The following is a 23,181-nucleotide window of genomic DNA, read 5'->3' as shown; positions in this document are numbered from 1 at the left end:
TTACTAATTAGTTTCCTTATTGTAGTAAATTGTGGCCACGTTGTACTAACTGGTTCCCTTGTTTTGGTTTAAAGCGATAGTTCACCCAAAAATGAAAATTTGATGTTTATCTGCTTACCCCCAGGGCATCCAAGATGTAGAAGACTTTGTTTCTTCAGTAGAACACATTTGATGATTTTTAACTTTAACCGTTGCAGTCTATCAGTCGTATAATGCATGGCAATGGTAACAAAATCTATGAGAGTAAAAAAAACATGCACAGACAAATCCAAATTAAACCCTGCGGCTTGTGACGACACATTGATGTCCTAAGACACGAAACGATCGGTTTGTGCCAGAAACCGAACAGTATTTATATCATATTTTACCTCTAATACACCACTATGTCCAACTGTCTTTGGGCGCGCGCACGGCATCCGGTGCGTGAGGTGTGTACGCGCTCTGGCGTAGTTTACGCAAGCGCTGGAAGTGATCTCTCGCGCGTATACGTCACTCATTGGTTACACAGTGCACAGTCATTGTAGGTACGACGGCTAATCAAAATGGTACTTACTTGCACTTATCCGGATTGTTCAAACCGACTTAAAACTAAAAGATTACTTTCTCTCGCGTGAACTCATTCGGGAGTGGTGACTATTCCCAACTTCTGAGCCTTCTCACCTGAAGTTATGGTTGATTGCTCTTCGGCTGGATATCAACACACCCATTAACGTAAACTACGCCAGAGCGCGTACACACCTCACGCACCGAATGCCGTGCGCGCGCCCAAAGACAGTTGGACATAGTGGTGTATTAGAGGTAAAAATGATATAAATACTGTTCGGTTTCTCGCACAAACCGATCGTTTCGTGTCTTAGGACATCAATGTGTCGTCACAAGCCGCAGAGTTTAATTTGGGTGTGTCTGTGCATGTTTTTTTTACTCTCATAGATTTTGTTACCATTGCCATGCATTATACGACTGATAGACTGCAACGGTTAAAGTTAAAAATCATCATATGTGTTCTACTGAAGAAACAAAGTCTTCTACATCTTGGATGTCCTGGGGGTAAGCAGATAAACATCACATTTTCATTTCTGGGTGAACTATCCCTTTAATTAACCCAGGAAATAAATTAGTACAACGTGGTCATGATTTACTAAAACGAGGGAACCGATCCTTAACTTGTGACCACAATTTAACTAAAATGAAGGAACAAATTAATCTTGGGAACAAATTCTTAATTTGTGGCCACAATATACATTCTTTTTTGTTTGCAGGGCTCTGTAATTTAGCCCTTTTTACTGTAGTAGTTTTGTAATTATTTAGTTTTAATTTTTTAGTAAAATCATTCCAGCTCGGTTTGAGAAAATGTGTTTTTTCATACAGATGTCATGTACATTTGGAAGAAGCTGCCTGGCCCTGTGTTTCGCTCTAGAATGATGTAATCTCTCTGGCTCCTGGACAGAAAGTAGCCCATCTGGAGCCCAGCAGGTCCAGCTCCCAGCACACAGTACTCATGGCTCACGCTGTTATTACGGCCATGAAGACCAGAACCAGAAGCGGCCAGGACCAGGGACAGGACATACAGGAGCCTGGAGAGATGCTGAATCACACTCATGGGGCCTGGGGATGGAAATAAAAACAGATTAAAGCCCGAAGCTTTACCTTAAGATCATTAAAGAGAAATAATCATGCACTCGCTTCTATTTTATAGAAACTAAAACTAATTGCAGATGGTTACATGCAGGAGTAAGCTTTTAAACTATTTTACTTTATATAATAAAGACTATACAATATATTCTTTACACAACTAAGCCTAAAGGCAAACACAGTAAAAAAAAATAAAAAGTACAAAATAAACAATATATAATACATTTACTTATTTACTGATACAGTCAATTATGGCTCCTCGTTCCAATACTGAGCAACATCCAACTCATGTAAGACAGCGAAAAACACTGTATACTGTAAATGCATTGGCATTAAATCAGCATACCGCCAACTACAGCTGCTCCTGCGAACCTTCAGCAACAGAAAATAGGGAAATATACAGCAGGCATTTTGTAAACTACATCTTTGCGGTTACACGGTTTTCACAACACCTTCCACAGGCAGGGGACACAGAGCGTGCTTTAGACGTCCCGAACCAGCGAGAGCGTAAATGGGCGTGGCTTAATCAGACAGTTCCCGCCTATGGTTCACGCCCACTCAAATACTGCCCCTTTGTTCTTATGGCATCAGGGAATTTGTTTTTATTTTCTATAAACACTAAAAATAAAATTGAGTTTAGTTACTTTCATTTATTTATTTTTTTAAAGTTATATTAAAATAATTTTATCATGCCCTTATCATTAATTTTTTTCTACTTCTCAAATATTTTTCAACATATATATGTTGTGTGTGTGTGTGTGTGTGTTCCTTCTGTTGCGCATGTAGATTTCCCTCCTGGACATTGTTTGTAGACTAATTAAACAAAATAATAAAAAAAAAAAAGTATTTAAATAAAATGTTAATTTTCTTTTTATATAAAGGATTATTTTTTATTTAAATATTCTTTATTTAATCTTTTTTTTTTTTGTTGCAAAAAATATGTATTTCTAATTGCATGAAAAAATAAATGACTTTGTAGTCATTGTAGTCTTTTCTCAGTAAATAATGGTGTGCTTTGTCATGGTTTTAAGGTAGCGAGAACTTCACGAGTCACGTGTGCCTTGATAACCAATCACATTATAGCCTGGACGTCATTGAATTTCAGTCAGAGTTGTGCGACACTCAATCGCCGTTTACGGATACCATAGGAATGAATGAGAAGTGCCGTAAGCTGTTTCGCACCTGTCGCAAAAAGGCAGTGACTTCTCTTATAAAACGACATTTTTTTCGGTGTAAACTCTAAAAGTAGCGCAATCCAAAACTACTGCTTAGTGTAAAACATGTTAAAGATTAGCCGATAGGCTGTCGAGTCATTAAATGACAAGCTGTTTCCTCAAAAAAGCTGTTTATTCTGTGTAGTGAAGCCTCTAATCCATTGACATCCATTCAAACAAAACGGCCTCAGGTCTCCTTCCCTGCATACCGCCAAAGCGGAAGTGTTTGCCATAATTACTCTTTTTTTTTTGGCTAAAGGTTGCAGGCTTGCCTTCCAGTGGCTTTGGCAAAGTCACGTGTGCCTTGATAACCAATCACATTATAGCCTGGACGTCATTGAATTTCAGTCAGAGTTGTGCGACACTCAATCGCCGTTTACGGATACCATAGGAATGAATGAGAAGTGCCGTAAGCTGTTTCGCACCTGTCGCAAAAAGGCAGTGACTTCTCTTATAAAACGACATTTTTTTCGGTGTAAACTCTAAAAGTAGTGCAATCCAAAACTACTGCTTAGTGTAAAACATGTTAAAGATTAGCCGATAGGCTGTCGAGTCATTAAATGACAAGCTGTTTCCTCAAAAAAGCTGTTTATTCTGTGTAGTGAAGCCTCTAATCCATTGACATCCATTCAAACAAAACGGCCTCAGGTCTCCTTCCCATGTGTAGCAATGGTATAGATGTATGGATGTTGCAGTGCTAGATATAGGCTCGGACAGTGAGTCAGTGATTCATAAAAGCTTCAGTATTAAGAAGCTTATCTATTTAGTGAACTACTTGTGAGGGATTGTGGCATTATAAAAACAATTATTAAATTTAATTAAATTAATTTTCTCCACAGTGATCTGTCTGAGCAGATAAAAGCAGCCACCAAAGACAGTCACGTTCGAGCTGAGAACACACAACTGATGCTCAACTACCAGAAAGGACAGATCACGCAAACACAGTACAAGGTAAAACTACAGAAAACCAATACACTTTGGGGGGGGGAAATTAGTTTAACTATTATATATGAAGCAATAACGGGAATGTTTAAGAACTGTTCTAGAACGTTTAAATATGAACAAACAAAAGGTTCCAAAAATTATCATTGGCAGTACTATGGTTTTAAATTCATTTAAAATGTCAAATTTAAATATGCCATGGTAAAACATTGTATGCAAATACCTTAGAGTAGAGCCCTGCATTCCAGCCCGGGCCCGACGGGCCCCGACTTCTTTACGCCCCTCGGGCCGGGGTTCGGGACAATTTTCACGTCATAGTTCAGACGCGGGCCTGTTTGAGGCTTCTCCTTGTTTTTATATTTTAGATATCCATCAATTAGTGATGCAAAAAATTGCTGCGCTGGTGGAAACAACACGAGACGAGAACACACAACTGATGCTCAACTACCAGAAAGGACAGATCACGCAAACACAGTACAAGGTAAAACTACAGAAAACCAATACACTTTGGGGGGGGAAATTAGTTTAACTATTATATATGAAGCAATAACGGGAATGTTTAAGAACTGTTCTAGAACGTTTAAATATGAACAAACAAAAGGTTCCAGAAATTATCATTGGCAGTACTATGGTTTTAAATTCATTTAAAATGTCAAATTTAAATATGCCATGGTAAAACATTGTATGCAAATACCTTAGAGTAGAGCCCTGCATTCCAGCCCGGGCCCGACGGGCCCCACGGGCCCCGACTTCTTTACGCCCCTTGGGCCGGGCTTCGGGACAATTTTCACGTCATAGTTCAGACTGTTTTAGGCTTCTCCTTGTTTTTATATTTTAGATATCCATCAATTAGTGATGCAAAAAATTGCCGCGCTGGTGGAAACAACACCAGACGTGCCCCGCCAGCAGCAGTATGGTGCAGCTGAACAGTTCTGCGTTCAAATGCATGCAATAGGCTGAAGTTTGCAGTAAAGCACCGGCAAAAATAATTACCATAAATGTGACAGGGAGAAATAGTAAGGAGATATTTGAATTATTTACTAAGAAACTAGAGTTCTCTGAGTCGGTGTCGCAAGTATGAAGTTGCCGATGCGCCTTTAGAGAGACACATCTTTACGGATTATGATTATAATGAAAGAGTTTTTGTTTTTGATTTGTTTTATTTCGTTAAGTAGTTATTTAAAGCTTTCTATAGATATATTTATCATGTCTGTGAGGCATGTATTCGCTGAGTTTCGGTCCATTTTTGTAAGCGCTCCTGTTCAAGACCGAGACGGCAGAAAGGGCATCATGTTTTTTATTTTATAAAAGCACAACGTTTTGATGATATTGTGAGTACACACAAATAAAAGTAGACCCTTTACTGCTACGAATGATGAATTACTCTTACCTTTATGAGTAAAAATGACGGCGTATCCACTGAAAAAAAAGTGATCGCGCCCTCTGCACAAACTATTGGAGACAGCGCACATTTATCTAGGTTTAACGTTTAAACATTGTTATATGCTTGAACTGTTTTATATCTATAGATTTTATTTTAGGCAAGTGGTGATGATTTGGGAAGGCTAAATTGATCAAACATAGGCTATGATCAGCTGACTGTCTGCCGCTGGCCGCTACTTTAAAAAACAAAAACTTATATTTAGCGAACAAAAAATGCTCCAAACTTTTTTTAAATCAACTTCATAAAAAAACGAAACGAAATATAATCACTTGGCTATTACATACAAAACGGAACTATTTTAATAGCTGAAACAGTAGTATAAGCTGTTTTGGGAGAAGGGGGAAAAAAGACGCTAAGCTGATAAGCTGTCGGACCCGGGCCGGGCTAGGGCCTAAATTTGAGGCCCGTGCAGGGCTCTACCTTAAGAGTCCTACAGTAACAAATATAGTAATCATTCAGTGCTATGGTATATATCGAAGTACCATAGTAATACCATCTAATGGCTGATAACTGATTTTATTTGATTATTCAATTTACTGGATAAAAATATCCGCATTTTATTTCCTATAATTTTTGAGGGGAAAACATATTTTGTACAATTGCTGAATATTATTATTTCTGTTTATTTATTTTTTTGAGTTTCTTCTGTTGAACAAAATACATTTTGAATAATTTTGGTAACCAAACGGTTTCGGGTAGCCATTGACTTTTGTTGTATTTTTGTTTTTATACTATGGAAGTTAATGGCTACCAGCAACTGTTTGGTTACCAACATTCTTCAAAATATCTTCTTTTGTGTTCAACAGAAGAAACTCATACAGATTTGGAACAACTTAAGTAAAGTTGTTCGAGTAAATTATGACAGTTTTCTTTTTTTGGGTTGAACTACCCCTTAATACATCAGAAGTACAGCCACAGTAATCTTTTAAAGACTAAAAGCTAACTTTAACTGTGTTAAACATGTAAATGTATGTTTCCAGCTCCTGCTGTGTTCTCTGTATGAGATCTACCGAGCCCTCGAGGCAGAGCTGGACAGGAACGCCGATCATCCCGCAGTTCAGCCCATCTACTTCCCTCAGGAGCTGGCCAGACTGGAGACTCTGGAGCTGGACCTGGAGCACTTCTTCGGACCCCACTGGAGGAAGAGGATAACAGTGCCTGCCGCCACTCACAAATACACCCAGAGACTGAGAGAAGTGAGTCTGGGAACGATTTCTTTAAGGAAATGTAACTGCATTTACGTTCCAGTGACTCTCATTCTAACTCTGTGCTCTCGGTTCCCCTTTAGATTGGCAAGAACAGCCCCAATCTTCTAGTGGCACATGCATATACGCGCTATCTTGGTGATTTGTCAGGAGGACAGGTGCTGGGCAAAATCACCCAGAAGTCCTTGGGACTGAGTGGGAACAAGGGAGTTTTCTTCTTCTCGTTTCCTGGAGTGACGAGCCCCAACAGATTCAAGCAGCTGTACAGGAGCAGAATGAACAGCATTGAGTTAACAGAGCAGCAGAGACGGGAAGTGCTGGACGAGGCCACCAGAGCTTTTGAGTTCAACATTGAGGTGAGCATTAACATCTTACACTTGTATGTATAAAATTGATCCTTTTATTCAGCAAAGATGTATTAGTTTGATCAAATGTGACAGTAAAGTTATTCGTGTTAGATTTCTATTCCAAATAAATGCTGTTCTTTAAACTTTGTTCATCAATGAAACAAATGTATCAGTTTCCACAAAAATATTAAACTGTTGTCAACATTGATAATAAATGTTAAGCATCATGTGACACTGAAGACTGGAGTGATGGATGATGCTGAAATTTCAGCTTTGCGTCACAGGAATATAAATTATGTTTTACAATATATTCAAATAGAAAACATTTTAAATTTTAACGTTTCACAATTTTACTGTTCTTACTGTATTTTTTGCTCAAATAAATGCAGCCTTGGTGAACTTAACTGGTCAAAAACATTTAAAATCTTGCCAAGCCCAAACTTCAAAGGTTAATGCAATGTATTTGCCATTTTCAACAGGTTTTTGATGATCTTCAGAAAATGCTGAGCATCACAGAGGAAGCTTCAAGTGAGTTTCACGAAATACAAGTCATTAAATGCTTTGAAACAGTAACTATCTGAGATAATGATACCATTTTGCTTTTTGTGTCGGTGGAAAAGGAAATGACGTCACATCCAAAACTCAGTCAAAAACCTTCTCCAGCTCTCCAGTGCTTCAGTTCGCATTGGGTGTGGGAATCACTTTGGCAACGGTTGGAATAGGAGTTTATGCATTTTGATGCGTATAACTGTTAATCCTTAAAATTTTGTAACATCTTAATATTATGACGAGATAAAATCTACAGGCTGATCTTTAACACACACTAATCATGGATATTATAAAACATGCACCGAAGTAATATGCCGGACAGAGCCGCGTCCAGTGTGGACACCTGGAAGAGTCTCAGAGCCTCGTCCACCTCTTCCTCTCCAGCGATGGGCTGCAGCTTCATCTTAGCGAGAGACTCTGCAATGCGCACCACGGCCTCAAGCTGCCTGCAGGACAACAGATCACCAACCATTAAATATCAACAAGTATATACTGTAAATAATTCCATAACTACATGCAGGATGTAAAAATATACATCTAGGAACAAAATGAGTAAAGAAAAGTGTCACAACACTGAACTGAGTGGTTACCTGACAGTGATGGGGATGGACACACGTCTGTCGGTCTCTCTCTCGTGTTCCTTCGCTCCGCTCCTCATCACCACGTATCTGTTCTTCAGTTTCTCTGCGGCCGCCGCAGACAGACGGGGTCCACATTTCCTGTTTGTGAGTTAACACATTTTCATTTTGATAGACAAACATGGATGAACGATATTTCACACCGTGTTTAATGACTTACGCTCTGCAGTAGGCGACGTATTTCTTCAGCGTGGCCAGAGTAATCTCTCCCTCGACACCCTCCGTCTGCGTCTGAGCGCTCATGTGAACGTTCATCACGTGCCGGGCCAAAGTCTTCAAAAAAAACACACGGGCTTGTGCATTAGTTCAAATAATATCAAACTCTTCAATGAGATTCATAAGCAGTGGTTGTTTTGTTCGCCCACCATGTCTCGCTGTTGGTCATGATGGTCTTTGATGATGAAGATCATGTCAAATCGAGACAGAATAGTGGGCATGAAGTCAATGTTGTCCTCTCCTTTTGTATCATCCCAGCGGCCGAACACCGAGTTGGCAGCGGCCAATACAGAGCAGCGGGAGTTCAGAGTGGTGGTAATGCCAGCCTTGAGGTAAAAAAAAAACAAGAGTTAATCAAATAAATGGATCTGAAGAAATAGTGGATTTCTATTGATCAATGCAATTAAGTAAAAAAAGCCTGGTACCTTTGCGATAGAAATGGTCTGCTGCTCCATGGCCTCATGGATGGCGACTCGGTCATCCTCTCTCATCTTTTAAAAAAGAAGAACGCAATAGTTTAGCATAAAGCTCAAAGCATTTCATAAGACTGCATGAACACAACATGCATGTTCTGGAAATCCAGATTGCTTAGAAGTCCAACCTTGTCAAACTCATCAATGCAGACCACTCCTCCATCAGCCAGCACCATGGCACCACCCTCCATGACGAAACCACGAGTGTTGGGGTCTCGCAGCACTGAGGCGGTCAAACCAGCTGCACTGCTGCCCTTACCAGACGTGTAGACCTAACACAGACGAGCCACATTCACTTTAATGCAGATTCTAGGAATCATTTATGCAAGTGAAGACTAATTATTTTCACACACTCATACACAATTTATCATTATATAATTACAAAAAAATATATAAAATTCAGTTTCAACACATACTGAAAGTCAAATTACATATTTAAATATACATACAGAGACACACATAATTTAATACTATATTATTATATAAATATATAAAATACACTGCATGTCCAACATTAAATATTTATAATAAGACTTATGGCATGTAACAATGACATGCATTACAATATAAAATATTATAAAATATAATGCATGCCACATATGTATATGTGAATGTAACTTTGCCTTAAATATATAGACATACTGTACATACATGTGTGACCATGGACCACAAAGCCAGTCTTAAGTGTCAATTTTTCAAAATTGAGATTTGTACATCATCTGAAAGCTGAATAAATAAGCATTCCATTGATGTATGGTTTGTTATGATGGGACGATATTTGGCCGAGATCCAACTATTTGAAAATCTGGAATCTGAGGGTGCAAAAAAATCAAAATATTGAGAAAATCACCTTTAAAGTTGTCCAAATGAAGTCCTTTGCAATGCATATTACTAATCAAAAATTAAGCTTTAATATATTTACAGTAGGAAATTTGCAAAATATCTTCATGGAACATGATCTTTACTTTTGGCATAAAAAGAAAAATCGATAATTTTGACTCGTACAATGTATTTTTGTTTATTGCTACAAATATACCCCAGCGACTTAAGACTGCTTTTGTGCTCCAGGGTCACATATGGGTTTAGATTTAGAACGGCATGTACTTTTTTTGTAATAAATTTTATAAAATGTAATGCATGTCATCATTAAATGTCATAAATTACATAAATATTTAATAGGACGTGTAATATTGCATATGTGTATATATATACACACACACAACACAAGTGTTAAATTACAAAACATAAGTTACTACAAATAATTTTTGTTCACTAAACTTTCATAGTATTGCAAAGAGCAGCAAGAACATTTTTCAAAACATCTCTTTTTGTGTTGCACATATGAAGAAATTCATACGAATGACATGACGGCGAGTATATGATGGTGCATCTTTGTCTCAGTCTTACCCCAATCGGAGAACATCTCTCCACAAACTTCAGCAACTGAGACTTGGCTGTGCCTGGATCTCCCAGCATCAACAAGTTAATATCCCCTCTGCGTGTCAAACCATCAGGCAACCTAACAAAAACAGTTACACGCAGATTAGAAAGATGGCAAAAACACACAAGCTGGAAAGAGGAGGCAGTTTCTATGTTTTCTCACCTCTTCCTGGAGCCCCCAAACAGAAGGCACACTATGGCTTTCTTCAGGTCGTCGCTACCGTAGATGGACGGGGCCAGAGAGCGAGCCAGCGAGTCATAGACGGAGGAAGAGGAAGCCAGAGCCCTCAACTCCTCTTCCTCCTGAGGAGAAACTGAACAAGAGGCTCCACGGCCTGAAAGCCAGTGAGAAAGACATGAGAATGGCTAAAGAGAAACTGTTTTCAACCAAAAAAAAAGTTTCCCCACATGCTCACCTGCTCCCTCAGTATCCACTTCAATGCCGATAACGCGCAGGTACGCTGATCGGATGCCCACACCTGCTCCCTTATCGCGACCTTTGGCCTTGGTCTGCGCCACCTTCTTGATGGAGTAGATGCCAATGATGGCCAGAGAGCGAGCGAGCGAGTCATAGACGGAGGGAGAGGAAGCCAGAGCCCTCAACTCCTCTTCCTCCTGAGGAGAAACTGAACAAGAGGCTCCACGGCCTGAAAGCCAGTGAGAAGGACATGAGAATGGCTAAAGAGAGATACTGTTTTCAACCAAATAAAAGTTTCCCCACATGCTCACCTGCTCCCTCAGTATCCACTTCAATGCCGACAACGCGCAGGTACGCTGATCGGATGCCCACACCTGCTCCCTTATCGCGACCTTTGGCCTTGGTCTGCGCCACCTTCTTGATGGAGTAGATGCCCGTGACAGTTACTCTGTTGCCTGGTACTACACGGTCACATAAGTACCTGGGAATGGAAAAGTGGTAAAAATTAGGGGCTTGAAATCTCACGATTTAATTTGATTTATGGAGGCCACTGTTTGATTTGAAACTGATTCTTGGTTTAGAATCAAATTTCGATTCAATATAATAAAAATACTACCAATTTTTTTTTTCTAATTTAGTCATTAAATTAAATTTGAATAATAAGACATTATAGGCTGTTACCAATCAAATTAAATCAGTATCAACAAAAGTCATCTTTGCACTGCAGAGATGGAACAGTATCTAAAGTGGCATTTGGGTATATTTACGGTTTAATGCAGTTCAGAGCTGGCATGAATGCATTTACTGAATTACAGCTGCATTAATAAATGAATGTTCTAAAAATAAAAAGGATATTTTTGAAATGTAACCTATTGAAATGTAAAATTTAAACAAATGAAATTACACTTTAAATATGAAACTAAAACCTCCACTAAGTGGCAGGAAAAATCCCCGTCTTAAAAAAGTCTCACTAAGCTCTTCAAAGAATATATTTACCAAAAAATGAAACCTAATTTACCCTCATCGCTTACCCTCATGTCGTTCCAAACCTATATGCAGTTTTCTTTCTGCAGAACACAACAGTTTCGGTTCCCATTGACTTCCACTGGATTGTTTGACCATACAACGGAAGTCAATAGGAACTTAAAAAGTCTGGTTACTAACATTCTTCAAAATCACTTGCTTTGCATTCCACAGAAGACAGACATACTAGTTTGGAATGACATGAGGCGAGGAAAATGAGGAAAATTTAATTCAAACCATTCATTCAAAACAGCTGATGCATTCAGAAACTAAGCATGTAACTTGTTGAATTTGGAACCGCATACTAACATGCTACTATTCTGCCATAAAAAGACACAGTAAAAGTAGTAAGAGTAGCATGCGGTTTCCAATTCACCAACTGTCTTTATTAAGCCATTGAATCACTCACTCAAATTAGTTCAGACACAGACTCATTCAATAACAAAACACAGCTGTCTGTGGCTCAGAGATGCTCAACGGTTCTGCTCCAGCTTTGCCTAGAAATATTTTTAGTTGACATTCAAACGGCTTTCTAATGAATTATATTCATATTGCAGTGAATGCATGCACTCAAGGCATCACATTAATAGTTTACAGACCAAAAAAAAAAAAAAAGTTAATGTGTATCAGTTCATTGCATCATGACAACTTGTACCTGTCGCAGTAGAGCTGCATGTGTCGAGGCATCTCTCCGTGTGGAACGGCATCCGGCGCTTCCTGCAGACGCAGAGTTTGGAAATCCACACACATGCATCTGTCTGGAATAATGAAATACGGATCCACAGGGCACTTGACACGGCCCGCCTGCTCACTGTGGGACAAAAACCAAACAAACAAATATGATATTGGTATAAACACTTGCTTATTCTCTGTATCAAGACAGATGTGCTTGTATTCAAGTTCACTGTCATACCAGCACATACAGAGTTAGTGCTACACTATTTCTAAAAGGAATGAAGCCGGTTAAAATTAAACTGAGTATTTTGCAAATACTAACGTGTTGCATTTGCGGGGCAGAGCGTAACCCTGCAGTCCCGGTGGCAGAGGAATGTTACTGATAACCGCTCTGCATCCACGGCACTGAAGACACACTTTGGTGGCTTTGGCCCTCACAGCTGTAGAGGATATGATTATACCAGGAATCTTGACAAGACGAGACACCTGCTCCGACTGCAAAAATATGAGAGAGATAAACTTAATGTAGAGGTATGAACGTGGCGCTCTAATGCACAAAAACACTTCAAGATAGAGGTAGAGTAAGCAAATATGTCGCTATGCATCTGTTTTTATTTTGAATGGTCTTGTTAAAGGGGTCATACGATGCTTTTTCAAAGATCATTATTTGCTGAATACTTAGGACCATGTGATATTTCAGTTTTTCTTTTTTAATAAATCTGCAAAAATGTCAACAATTCTGTGTTTTTCTGTCAATATGGGGTGCTGTGTGTACATTAATGAGGAAACAAAATTAACTTAAATGATTTTAGCAAATGGCTGCAATATAACAGAGTGAAAAATGTAAGGGTGTCTGAATACTTTCCGTACCCACTATATATATGTATATATATATACACGCGCACACACACAATCGATTAACCTTGTAGCTCACACTGGATCTGTCTGTAACCGTTTTTAAGTTATCATTAAAAATCAAACCCCCTGAATGAGAAAATAAATGGATTTTTACTGACGGAACCTGACTTTTGCACTCTATTTTGCTAAAAAGTGTTTTTTTCTGTCTACTCACCGGCCACGGGGACCCATGAATCCTGTGGCATGACATTCATCAATGAAGACCAAGGCATTGTACTGCTCAGCTAGATCACAGATACCCTGCAGAGGAGCCACATCACCATCCATGGAGAACACGCCGTCTGTGACCACCAGCCTCAGGCGAGAGGACTGTAAATAAATAAAGTGAATCAACCAAGAAATAATTTTTTAAAAATTGCTGAAGTTTAGACATTTGTAATAGCTAACTTAAAGGTGACATATCATGAAAATCTGACTTTTCCAGGTTTTAAGTGCTATAGTCAGGTCCCCGGTGCATCTACCAACCAAGGAAACGTGAAAAAGATTAACCCAGTAACTTTGTTTTGGGAAGCTTTTTTCTGCAAGCGTCTGAGAATACGAGCGTGTCTGATTTCGCTCCCTTGGTGACGTGGCAAAGGGATCTCATTATAATATTACCTCCCCTTAATCTGTAAGTTTACACCCACGGCGCCGTTATTGTGTTTCGCAAGCGACAACGGTGTACTAGCTCTAATGCCGTGGCGAAAGTTTGAGCAAAACATGCTAACTGTTCTGACTTTGGCTGCACAGAGGAGCACAGAACACTATTTAGAGTCCCAGCCTCAGAGGAGACAAGAGAGCAGTGGATTTATTGATTTAGTTACTGTATACTGCTGCTGCCACACAGATCTAAAATAAACAAGCAATTTATTTCCCAGCTGTTTACCTTCACAGACATAACCGACTGTTTTTGTAACTCGTGTGTTTTTAACGTAAACTTGTGTGTGAATGAGAGCTTAGTTTAGTACTCACATGCTGTGACAGCCGCTTTCTGTCCGTGTGCTTCGGATGCGTGCTCTCAGAAAACCATATATCAGAAGTTTAAACTAATATGGTTTAAAACGCATGATTTCAGCACGATAAACATGATAATCAGAACCAAAACAGATGTTTTTTTAGCAGGTCTGAGCTGTAATGGCGCAGCTCTATTCTGGAAAAGGGGGGCGGGGAGCAGCAGCTCATTTGAATTTAAAGAGCCAGGCCCGAAAAACAGCGTATTTCTGCTTCCACTCAAAATAGCCATTTTCAAAATGATATAATAAGCTGAAACGTCACAGACACATTCTGGGGACACCAGAGACTTATATTACATATTGTTTTAGTTTTTTTTCATTGAACAAATCTTACCACATATCAAGCTACCACACATTCAGTTTAATCCAAACATTATTTAAATATCACCATGCACATAAACCACTTGAAGCTTGCAGTGCAACCGCTGATTTGCATGAAATCCAGTAACATGACTGACAGAATCTACCTGTGATTCTTTCAGCTTTTCTTCCAGGTCATTCAGGTCCATGTGTTTGTAGCGGAACCTCTTGGCACGGCACAATCGAATGCCATCGATAATAGAGGCGTGGTTTAGTTCATCAGACACCACTGCATCATCGGGACCCAACAGGACCTAAAGCAAAGAGCGCCAATGTATTGTTACAATGTATTGGCAGTGGTGCTTCAGTATATCATAACGATTGGTTAAAACAGACCTCAAACAGACCAGCATTGGCATCAAAGCAGCTCGCATATAGAATACAGTCTTCTCTTTCATGAAACTGGGCTAGTTTCTCTTCCAGGTTCTTGTGGATGTTCTAGAGAACAGACAGAGTAACAGTCAGATATATCTTAAGGCATCAATAAGCAGAGGTGGGACCAAGTCATTGTTTTGCAAGTCACAAGTAAGTCTCAAGTCTTTGCATTCAAGTCTCGAGTCAAGTCCTGAGTCAAGACAGACAAGTACCAAGTCAAGTCCTGAGTAAAGACAGGCAAGTCCAAGTCAAGTTGCAAGTCCTCAGCTTTAAGATTCAAGTCTTAAACAAGTCATTAGTGCTTTTTGCCCAAATTAGTGTCTCAGTATTAATTACCATATCAAATTCATAGTAATTTATATCAGGAAGGCAGGTAGAATATTTGACATAGTTCAATTTCATGTGAGATGGGTGCCCTTAGTAAATCTATTCAAGTTCAGTTTAGGGATTGTGCCAAAATAGGATAAGCAGTAAACTATTTTATTAGTAACAGAATAGCAAAGACAACATAATTTCATATAAATAACAGCTGCAACATACTTTCCATGTGTGCATAAGAATAGCTATGCGCTTCTAGGTGTTATATCTAAGCCAGTGAGCCATTATTTGGAACCTCAATTAAACAATGCGAGCAGAAACGCAGACAGAACTGCTTTGAAAGAACTCGAAGAAATAACTGCAAGCATACTTTGCAAGTGAGAGGAAACATGCAATATGGATGCAGACAAACTCATGAAGACAATCATTCAAAAATGCTGTGCTACCATCCTTTATAACTAAGAGTAACAAAGACAAAATCATTTAATAGAAAAAAATGTTGTATGTTAAATATTAAGTTTATAATATGCATAGTTGATCGCTAAATTTAGGGGCTGTGCGCTATAGGCCTACAGACTGATTTACAACACATGAATTCATTCATTTATCCTGAAAGAAATGGAAGTGACATGAGTGCCTGCAAGAGGGAGAAAAATTGAGTAGCCTATATTTTATATATATATATACACACAATACCTATTTTGTGAAAGAAACACTTCTTCAAATTATATTTTAAATGATCATTAGGCCTATTGCCGCTTGCTCACTTCAGACATTAGGCCTAATGTGCATTTTCCTTCTTCAATTTATAGCTTAATGGTTTGCAATGATTCATTTTAAATCTAGATTAAATCAAGGTTTATCTAATAATTCTGTTGCACCAAACTTCAAACCTTTAAACATAAGCAGGTTTACATTTTTAACCCATCATTTTGATCGGATTTAAGTTATATTTCAGATTAACTTTAATCCTGTTGCACCATAACCTTAAACTCAGATTTAAATCTCAATTATGGATTAACTTTAAACTTAACCATTAAATGCATACCTCGGGTCTTTAGCGACCCGGGACATCATTCTCTACCCTCTCCCTCCTTCATTTTTTTAAGTTAGACATCAACTTTCTTAGTATTCCTCAATCTATTAATTATAAACAATATAACAAGAAAAAAATTTGTAAAATATAAAATGCCAGTTTTCTGATAAATTTTTTGTAAAAAGTGTATAGGGTCGCTAGAGACCCGAGGTATGTAAATGTGTAAGTATTTTTTCCTGCACAACTACATTTACATATCTGATGACTCAATATGTGCAATGCATCTTTTTTTCCTCAAGGTGGCACTGTTTGATACACAATAATGACGAATTATCAGCAAAAATTGAAGTGGTTTGAATGGCTCGCAAGTCATCAAATTTGGGACTTGAGTCCGAGTCGAGTCTCGAGTCGTGTGACTCGAGTCCACACCCCTGTCAATAAGCATTGCTATCACAGTGTGTTCAAATACAGTATTTTTCCTCACCTGTGTGCCACAGATGAAGCGAACTGAACTAAGGCCAGCGCCATACTTCTGCAGAGCATCTATTCCTGCCTTCACCACCTCCGGATGACTGGATAAACCCAGGTAGTTATTTGCACAGAAATTCAATATGTCTGAAACACAGAGAGAAATATAGGATCAGAAGATGAAGAGAAACAAAAAATAAAATCTTTTATTTGAGCTATTGAGCTCTACCCACTGTGAATTACACATTTACAAAAAAGAATTTAATAAATAATATAAAATATTAGTAAATAGAGAACTTAGAACTTATATAATTACTGCACAACTCATTTCAAGCATCTACGCATAAACCTTTAGAAGAGTTGTAAGATAATAATAAACAAATTCGATCATATGCATCCAAACTTCAATTGTATTAAAAAAATATATTATACAATATTTAATAATAATAATAATAGAAGAAATAATAATAATAATTAAATATATAATACGTAAAATATATATATTATGTATACAATAAATATACAATACATTTTATATTAATATTGTTAGTATACATATAACGTTAGTAAATATAATTTTTTTTGTCTGCACTACTCATTTCAAGCATCAAAACATAAACCTTTAGAAGAGTTATAATAATAATATAAAATATTGATAATCATAAATTCAGTCAGTTTATTTTTTGTTATAAAATAGAGTAGGGCATTTACGTAAATGTGAAAAGCTTAAATTTTAAAATAACAATAAATTCAGTAAGCAATAAAAAAAAACTAGTAAATATATGTTTTTGTCTGCACTACTCATTTCAAGTATCTAAACGTAAACCTTTAAAAAAAATTTAAATAATATGAAGCATAAATTCAGCCAACCCTTCACTTTTGTTTTTAAAACTAAGATATAATCTTATATAAATACATTTTATAAAATAATTGTATGTAAATATATTTTATTAAATAAAATAGGACATTTGCGTAAATGTGACAAGCTTTAAAATTCTGAAAACGATTTTTCATTAATATTTTATTACTGATTATTTAACATTTTAGCCTCCCTATTAACCAGTTTATATTATGTGTTTGTTACGTTTTTGTTTTATACATTCCCATGCAGCTACAAATAAAAGTTGAATTTTATGGGGGAAAACAGGGGCAAGTTCAAGCTCAAACTGGTGTGCACCGTTTTGCTACGGTTTCTGGTTTGAACGACATGTTTCCTGGAAACTGTGTGCAACGGTGTTTGAGATGCGTTTTCTCTTGTTTGGTGTCAAACATATCAGCCCAATCAGCAGCAACATGCATGTAAACCGCAAAAAATGCATGTATTAAAGAGACAAGCTCGCACAATGTAATTAACATCCAAATAAATTCACAAGCGCAAGTATATTGTTTGCACATGTTTATTTACATTAAAGGCAAAATAACTGAAATAATAAGAGCACAAGTATAGATCTGGAACTTTTGTTCCAGAAAGTTTGTCTAAATATAATTTAGTAATTGCGATGTCTTCTGGTCCATATCCTTTCCTTAGGAAGGTGTGCTAGACACCGATTAATGTAACATAAAAGTACTATACATATTTATATATTTTGCTATTGTATTATAGAGTGACACTTTAATAAACTTTTCTATACCCCTCTGATTATATAATGGTAAATATTACAATATCATAGCACAACAACAGTGATCAGCAATAATAAGCCGAATACTCACAATAAAAATAATAAGGTCATATAAATCATAACACAGTCTTGGAGGTAAGAAGTGGATTATCCTTCACTTGAAATGTTTGTCTTTTCATCCTGAAATGCGAGGCAAATGTTGGATCACAAAAATTAGGAAACCACAGTTTGCACAAATCATTTCACTCGATTGGGATGTTCTCCTTTATTCTGGAGGGCAAGGGCGGTGACTGTAACACCAAGCGTATTTTGCAGTATTAAACACGTATTTATACCGATTTCATCAGACTCCAAAAATTCTTCAAAAAGAACACAACGAATGGCCTTCTCAGCCGCAATAACTCTTGCGACATCAGAACAGTGTGTTCAACGCACCACCGTTTCCGTTTAAAAACGTTTTGCACCGTTTTGTCGGGGCTGAACGCAGCACAGGTGTTGTCATAATTAGTTTCTTATGCAGCAAAGTTGAAACTGAAATTACAGCATGCTATTGACTTTATTTCCCTAGGCTAGGTGCCTCCTAATCAACCTAATCATACCATTTTGTTGTATATAATGTTTTAACTGACTCTGGCTAGGCTGTCCTCCACACACTGTGCTGCTCACCGCCTCTGCTGCCGTCCACGGAGATATGAGGTCCCTGCTTGGACGTGATGACTCGCTCCCCCTTCCATGTGCCCGCTGCCCGGATAGTGTCCAGCTCGTTTTCCAGCACCGACAGCGCTTGAGCCACGGCCGCGTACGGTCTTCTAGCATTAGCAGCGCAGGGCTGTAAAACACTCCTGAAGGGCGCACCGAAAAGACGAACAGCTGTGCGAAGTGACATTTCTCCAGCGCTGTCACAGTTAGCAGTACAGTAAAACTAAGTGCACTAGAAGAGCGAGAGCGACTTCGACGGCGGATATATGTCATTAACATGGGCGTCGACAAATCAGCCAATCAAACGCGTTTACCTAAGCAGGCGGTTCACTCTTTGTCCAATGGCAGCGCAGCTGAGGTGTCTGCGTTTTAAAGAAACAGGATGCTAAAATATGTAAGACTGATAGCTTGTGTAACTCGCTTTATATATCCTCCTGAGAACCAGAAATAAAAAGCTTTGTGAATTTAGTATTTTTTCCATGTCATTACATTGTTTAGAGCATAAGAAAAAAATGGTAAAATATATATTTTTTAAATTATATTTTATTCATAAGTTATGCTATGTCCTCTGTAGAGGACACCAGGACTAAAAATAAAAACTAAAATGACAAGAGTAGACATGAAAAGGCAAAAACAATGGGAATTTGTTTAAATCACCAATCAATTTTCAGGCTTCAGGATTTTTTTATACCTAACTTTGTTTAAGGATGGTTCTCAACTATGTTATAAAATATATAACAAAATGATTTGATATACCATTTTGCTTTATGCAATATGTGTGTAAAAATGTCATAAACTGGTTTGCCCATCCCAAGGAGAGGGAGTGGTCACGGTGAAACATCCAGTCATTTGGTATCTCTGGAAAGCACTGAATGTGCTCTGTACAGGACTCCAGACTTAAAACTGTGACATGTGAGGTCTCAGAGAAATTCACTAAAATATAATGTCCACTACAGAGGCAAAAACTCCATAGCTGGGTCTCAGGAGGAGATATATATATATATATATATATATATATATATAACACACATACAGTCATAGATATTCTCAGCTTGCAAAAAATAAAATAAATTGTCAGCAACTAATATTGCAAGCTCTGTTGTGCATCTGATGGTTGAAAGGTTCATAAAAATGAATGGGCAAAATGTAGAACCAGATAAAATGACCGCACTGTAAGACAGACCAGTAAGTGCAGCATGTGCAACTAGAGCTGGTGGGTCCACGATTCAAAGAGAACGTGCAAGAGCACGTCATTTTCGCGGGAACATCTCCCGGCAACTGGCAATGTAACAACAGCTTTCTGCAGAAGAAAATCTCGAAGTCGTATTATGAAAATGTTGGTAAAAACATGGCAACGTAACTTTTTTTAGCACTATACTGGACCTCCTTAAGTTAGGCGATGGCTTGCAGTGGAGTAAGAGAGGAAAACTTTAAAACGTAAGTAGCTCTTATGAAACTATAGCGTTTTCCTCTATTCTTATCTTTATAACCAAAAAGAATGTACTTAGTCCTTATGAACACATTTCAGTTGAGCAGTTCGGGTTATTTATAGTATTTTATTGGTTATGATCCAAGTTTAGATTATTAAACTGAATACAAATATTGAATTTGTTATATTATATCTCTTAATCCGTCACATTTGAAAAATGAACGCTGCTAAATAATGATAGCCTATGAAGTACAATGGTATATTGTTAATATCTCAGCCAGCGCAAATGTTCGTTTTGCTACTCAAGCTACTCGAGAATTAATGTTGTTTCACTTTGATTTCATTATATGAGGGCGCTCTTCACAACAGTAGAGAGCGATCTAGTCAAGGTTTTTATTTTTATTTTTTTTATTGATTTCCAACATATAATATAAAGGTACTGAACAAATATAAACTACAAAAAAATAAAAAATAAAATAAAAACCGATCTAGTTAAGTATCGAGCTAGTACAGACTTGATACTTGCTTTCTTTACCTTGTTATTATTCTAAATCCCTCGTAACAGGTTTTGTTCTTGATCATTGCTAAAGGCTATCTTTCATTGTAATAAATCGATGTTTTCCATTTAAAAAAAAAATCTAGTACAGACTCCTCGTGTCGTCACAGAAACGTCAGAGAAGGGATTCGGATTTCCCGCGGTTAGGGAACCGTTCCCTAACCGCGGGAAAAAACGGCGTCTAGTTTTCGACGTTCTTAGAAGTCAATATGGAATTCAGCAATACAGGTCAGAATTGTTCTGTTTTAGCCATATATGTATTGTCAAACTATGTCTTGCTCACACGGACTGTATGTTTTCTTCTTCCTGTACTTCTTCCTGTGTTTATAACAAGGTGGACGACATTATTAATCGTAACTTATAATAATCGCTATTTCAAGCGATTTTTTTGCAATACAAAATGTTTAAACGGATAAACAATGGCATTAAAGCATCATTAGACAGTGGCAAAGAAACTTTTCAGCACTCGATATGACAATAAAAGACGTTTTGAGCACTAGAAGCGGGTATAGCCCTTTTTATACAGTCTACGGTATAGCCATGTAAAATGGCAAACCAAGATCATATTTATATTTGATTACACAAATGTTTCGCTTTCTAGGAATTATCCTAATTTAAGTATTTCTCACCACAGATACAATATGGCGGCTTCTAAGAACAGTCTGGAGATTCCTGTGCTGCTGTGGACACGATAACTCTGGTGTGTACCAATATTATTCTTTAAGAAATAAAAAAAATTAAAGTTTAAGCACCTTGAAAGCAATCTGACTATCAAGGTAATGCGATTGTGTAATGCGTTACCAGACGTTCAGTTCTCAGTTGAAGAAACAGCTCCATCTCTTGGTGTCAGCACTGTACGACCATGGAATTATGGTGGAGGTATTATCAGGACAGTTTAGGTGAGACACGTGACACTAACTGGACAGGCTTTGATCAAAATGAAATGATTTGCATCTGAATTTATTAGATTTAAATGATTGTTGACGTCGCGTTGAAGTGTTAAATTGTACATTTCTAATGGCCTTTCCGTTCTTTTTCCATACAGAACACTCGAATCAAGATTAAGAAACAACTTTAAGTTTAGCACTTATAAGATGGAGGATTGGCCCCCTTGAAATCATTGTTGCCCCAGCCACATCTGTTGCAAATTCCCGAGAGGAGCCGATGTCGAGGTGGGACAGAGTTACTGGCGCTCTCGCCCCATGAAGCGAAGAATTATGAAGTATGAAGAAGGAGTTCTGGAACTACGTTGGGTTTGGTTTGGTCCATGCAAAGCCGCATTAGAGCATAATCTTGTCTATTTGATGGTAATAGGGAACCCGGGCCACGTGTTGTCACTAAGATTTAATTTGACCAACAGTGTTGAGATTTCTGATGTCAAATGAATTCAATCACTCAGTCATTCCTGCTTCATCGTGAGCAAGAATATCAGAGCTGGTATACAGCACACAATTTTATACCAAAGTTCAACGAGAATATTTAAGGCCAGTTAGTAAGTATATTTCTTCTCTTTCAAAGAAAATAGTCCCAAAAGAAGCCAAAGCATCAAGCTATCAAATTATGCACAGACTGGATGTAAATAAATACATTATTGGAGTATTGTCTTACTTTATCAAAGCATAATATGTTACTTTTTTGCGCCACTGCATTTCATAAATATCGCTCCTCACTGATCGTTCATTTGAAAACATGATAGTGGTGTCTGATAGAATCATTCTTTATCATAGAGTGGGTATAGAAAAGAATCACCCCCCTTTCAAATAATCACATTTTGTTGCTTTGCAGCCTGAAATGAAGACGGACACAGTTTTTTTTATCCAGCTGTATTTACTCAGTGCAACTTTATAATATCCAAGTGAAAGATAACACCAACATGCCAGAAAATAAAAATAAAAAAACAATCACTGAGTTGGCAAAAGGATCAGTCCCTTGTGTCAGTATTTTGTTGAACCACCTTTTGCTTTAATTACAGCCTTTAGTCCAGGGGTCTCCAAACTCTGTCCTGGACGGCTAATCAAGGTCTTACTAGGCATACTAGAGACTTCAAGGCAGGTGTGTTGAGGCAAGTTGGAGCTAAACTCTGCAGGACACCGGCCTTCCAGGACCATGTTTGGAGCCCCCTGCTTTAATCTGTTGGGATACGTCTCTGTCTACTAACTTTGCACATCTAGACTTTGCAATATTTGTCCACTCTT

At 37.8% G+C, this 23,181-nt stretch overlaps 3 protein-coding genes and 1 long non-coding RNA gene across 4 annotated transcripts; 2 read left to right on the top strand and 2 right to left on the bottom strand.

Moving 5' to 3' along the window:
- The first annotated feature begins 4,216 nt into the window (after positions 1 to 4,216).
- On the top strand, positions 4,217 to 7,639 carry LOC107563361 (heme oxygenase-like). Its single transcript, XM_016248217.1, has 5 exons — positions 4,217 to 4,269; positions 6,213 to 6,428; positions 6,521 to 6,793; positions 7,264 to 7,312; positions 7,396 to 7,639. Exons 1-5 carry the CDS (start codon positions 4,225 to 4,227, stop codon positions 7,521 to 7,523), a joined length of 711 nt encoding a protein of 236 aa, XP_016103703.1. The 5' UTR covers positions 4,217 to 4,224; the 3' UTR covers positions 7,524 to 7,639.
- Positions 7,608 to 12,821, bottom strand: LOC107563354 (DNA replication licensing factor mcm5-A-like). Its single transcript, XM_016248208.1, has 12 exons — positions 12,756 to 12,821; positions 12,539 to 12,711; positions 12,197 to 12,352; positions 10,830 to 10,999; positions 10,264 to 10,435; positions 10,068 to 10,179; positions 8,789 to 8,932; positions 8,613 to 8,678; positions 8,337 to 8,513; positions 8,132 to 8,244; positions 7,924 to 8,052; positions 7,608 to 7,779 (listed from the first exon to the last, which is right to left on the bottom strand). The coding sequence occupies exons 1-12, from the start codon at positions 12,819 to 12,821 to the stop codon at positions 7,608 to 7,610; spliced, it is 1,650 nt and encodes a 549-aa protein (XP_016103694.1).
- A 463-nt stretch (positions 12,822 to 13,284) lies between these two features.
- Positions 13,285 to 19,279, bottom strand: LOC107563366 (2-amino-3-ketobutyrate coenzyme A ligase, mitochondrial-like). The gene is made up of 5 exons (XM_016248226.1): positions 18,969 to 19,279; positions 16,700 to 16,830; positions 14,823 to 14,924; positions 14,594 to 14,740; positions 13,285 to 13,443 (listed from the first exon to the last, which is right to left on the bottom strand). The coding sequence occupies exons 1-5, from the start codon at positions 19,186 to 19,188 to the stop codon at positions 13,285 to 13,287; spliced, it is 759 nt and encodes a 252-aa protein (XP_016103712.1). The 5' UTR covers positions 19,189 to 19,279.
- A 2,347-nt stretch (positions 19,280 to 21,626) lies between these two features.
- Positions 21,627 to 22,765, top strand: LOC107563367 (uncharacterized). Its single transcript, XR_001606094.1, has 3 exons — positions 21,627 to 21,686; positions 21,791 to 21,885; positions 22,032 to 22,765. It is a non-coding gene; the product is annotated as an uncharacterized lncRNA (long non-coding RNA).
- The last annotated feature ends 416 nt before the right edge of the window (positions 22,766 to 23,181 follow it).

The sequence above is a fragment of the Sinocyclocheilus grahami genome, unplaced genomic scaffold (assembly GCF_001515645.1).
Source record: "Sinocyclocheilus grahami isolate Dianchi unplaced genomic scaffold, SAMN03320097.WGS_v1.1 scaffold870.1, whole genome shotgun sequence".
Taxonomy (NCBI): Eukaryota; Metazoa; Chordata; class Actinopteri; order Cypriniformes; family Cyprinidae; genus Sinocyclocheilus; species Sinocyclocheilus grahami.
Note: the sequence above shows the minus strand (reverse complement) of the source record. Positions and strands in the feature narration are given on the sequence as shown.

Coding starts and splice junctions, on each gene's coding strand:
- LOC107563361 (XM_016248217.1), top strand. CDS start 4,225: ATGCTCAACTACCAGAAAGGACAGATCACGCAAACACAGTACAAG. Junction 4,270..6,212: donor TCACGCAAACACAGTACAAG/GTAAAACTACAG, acceptor GTATGTTTCCAG/CTCCTGCTGTGTTCTCTGTA. Junction 6,429..6,520: donor ACACCCAGAGACTGAGAGAA/GTGAGTCTGGGA, acceptor GTTCCCCTTTAG/ATTGGCAAGAACAGCCCCAA.
- LOC107563354 (XM_016248208.1), bottom strand. CDS start 12,821: ATGCATAGCGACATATTTGCTTACTCTACCTCTATCTTGAAGTGTTTT. Junction 8,514..8,612: donor AGACCATTTCTATCGCAAAG/GTACCAGGCTTT, acceptor TTTTACCTCAAG/GCTGGCATTACCACCACTCT. Junction 8,245..8,336: donor ATGACCAACAGCGAGACATG/GTGGGCGAACAA, acceptor TTTTTTTTGAAG/ACTTTGGCCCGGCACGTGAT.
- LOC107563366 (XM_016248226.1), bottom strand. CDS start 19,188: ATGTCACTTCGCACAGCTGTTCGTCTTTTCGGTGCGCCCTTCAGGAGT. Junction 16,831..18,968: donor CGTGGACGGCAGCAGAGGCG/GTGAGCAGCACA, acceptor TCTGTGTTTCAG/ACATATTGAATTTCTGTGCA. Junction 14,741..14,822: donor CCAATGCTGGTCTGTTTGAG/GTCTGTTTTAAC, acceptor TCTTTGCTTTAG/GTCCTGTTGGGTCCCGATGA.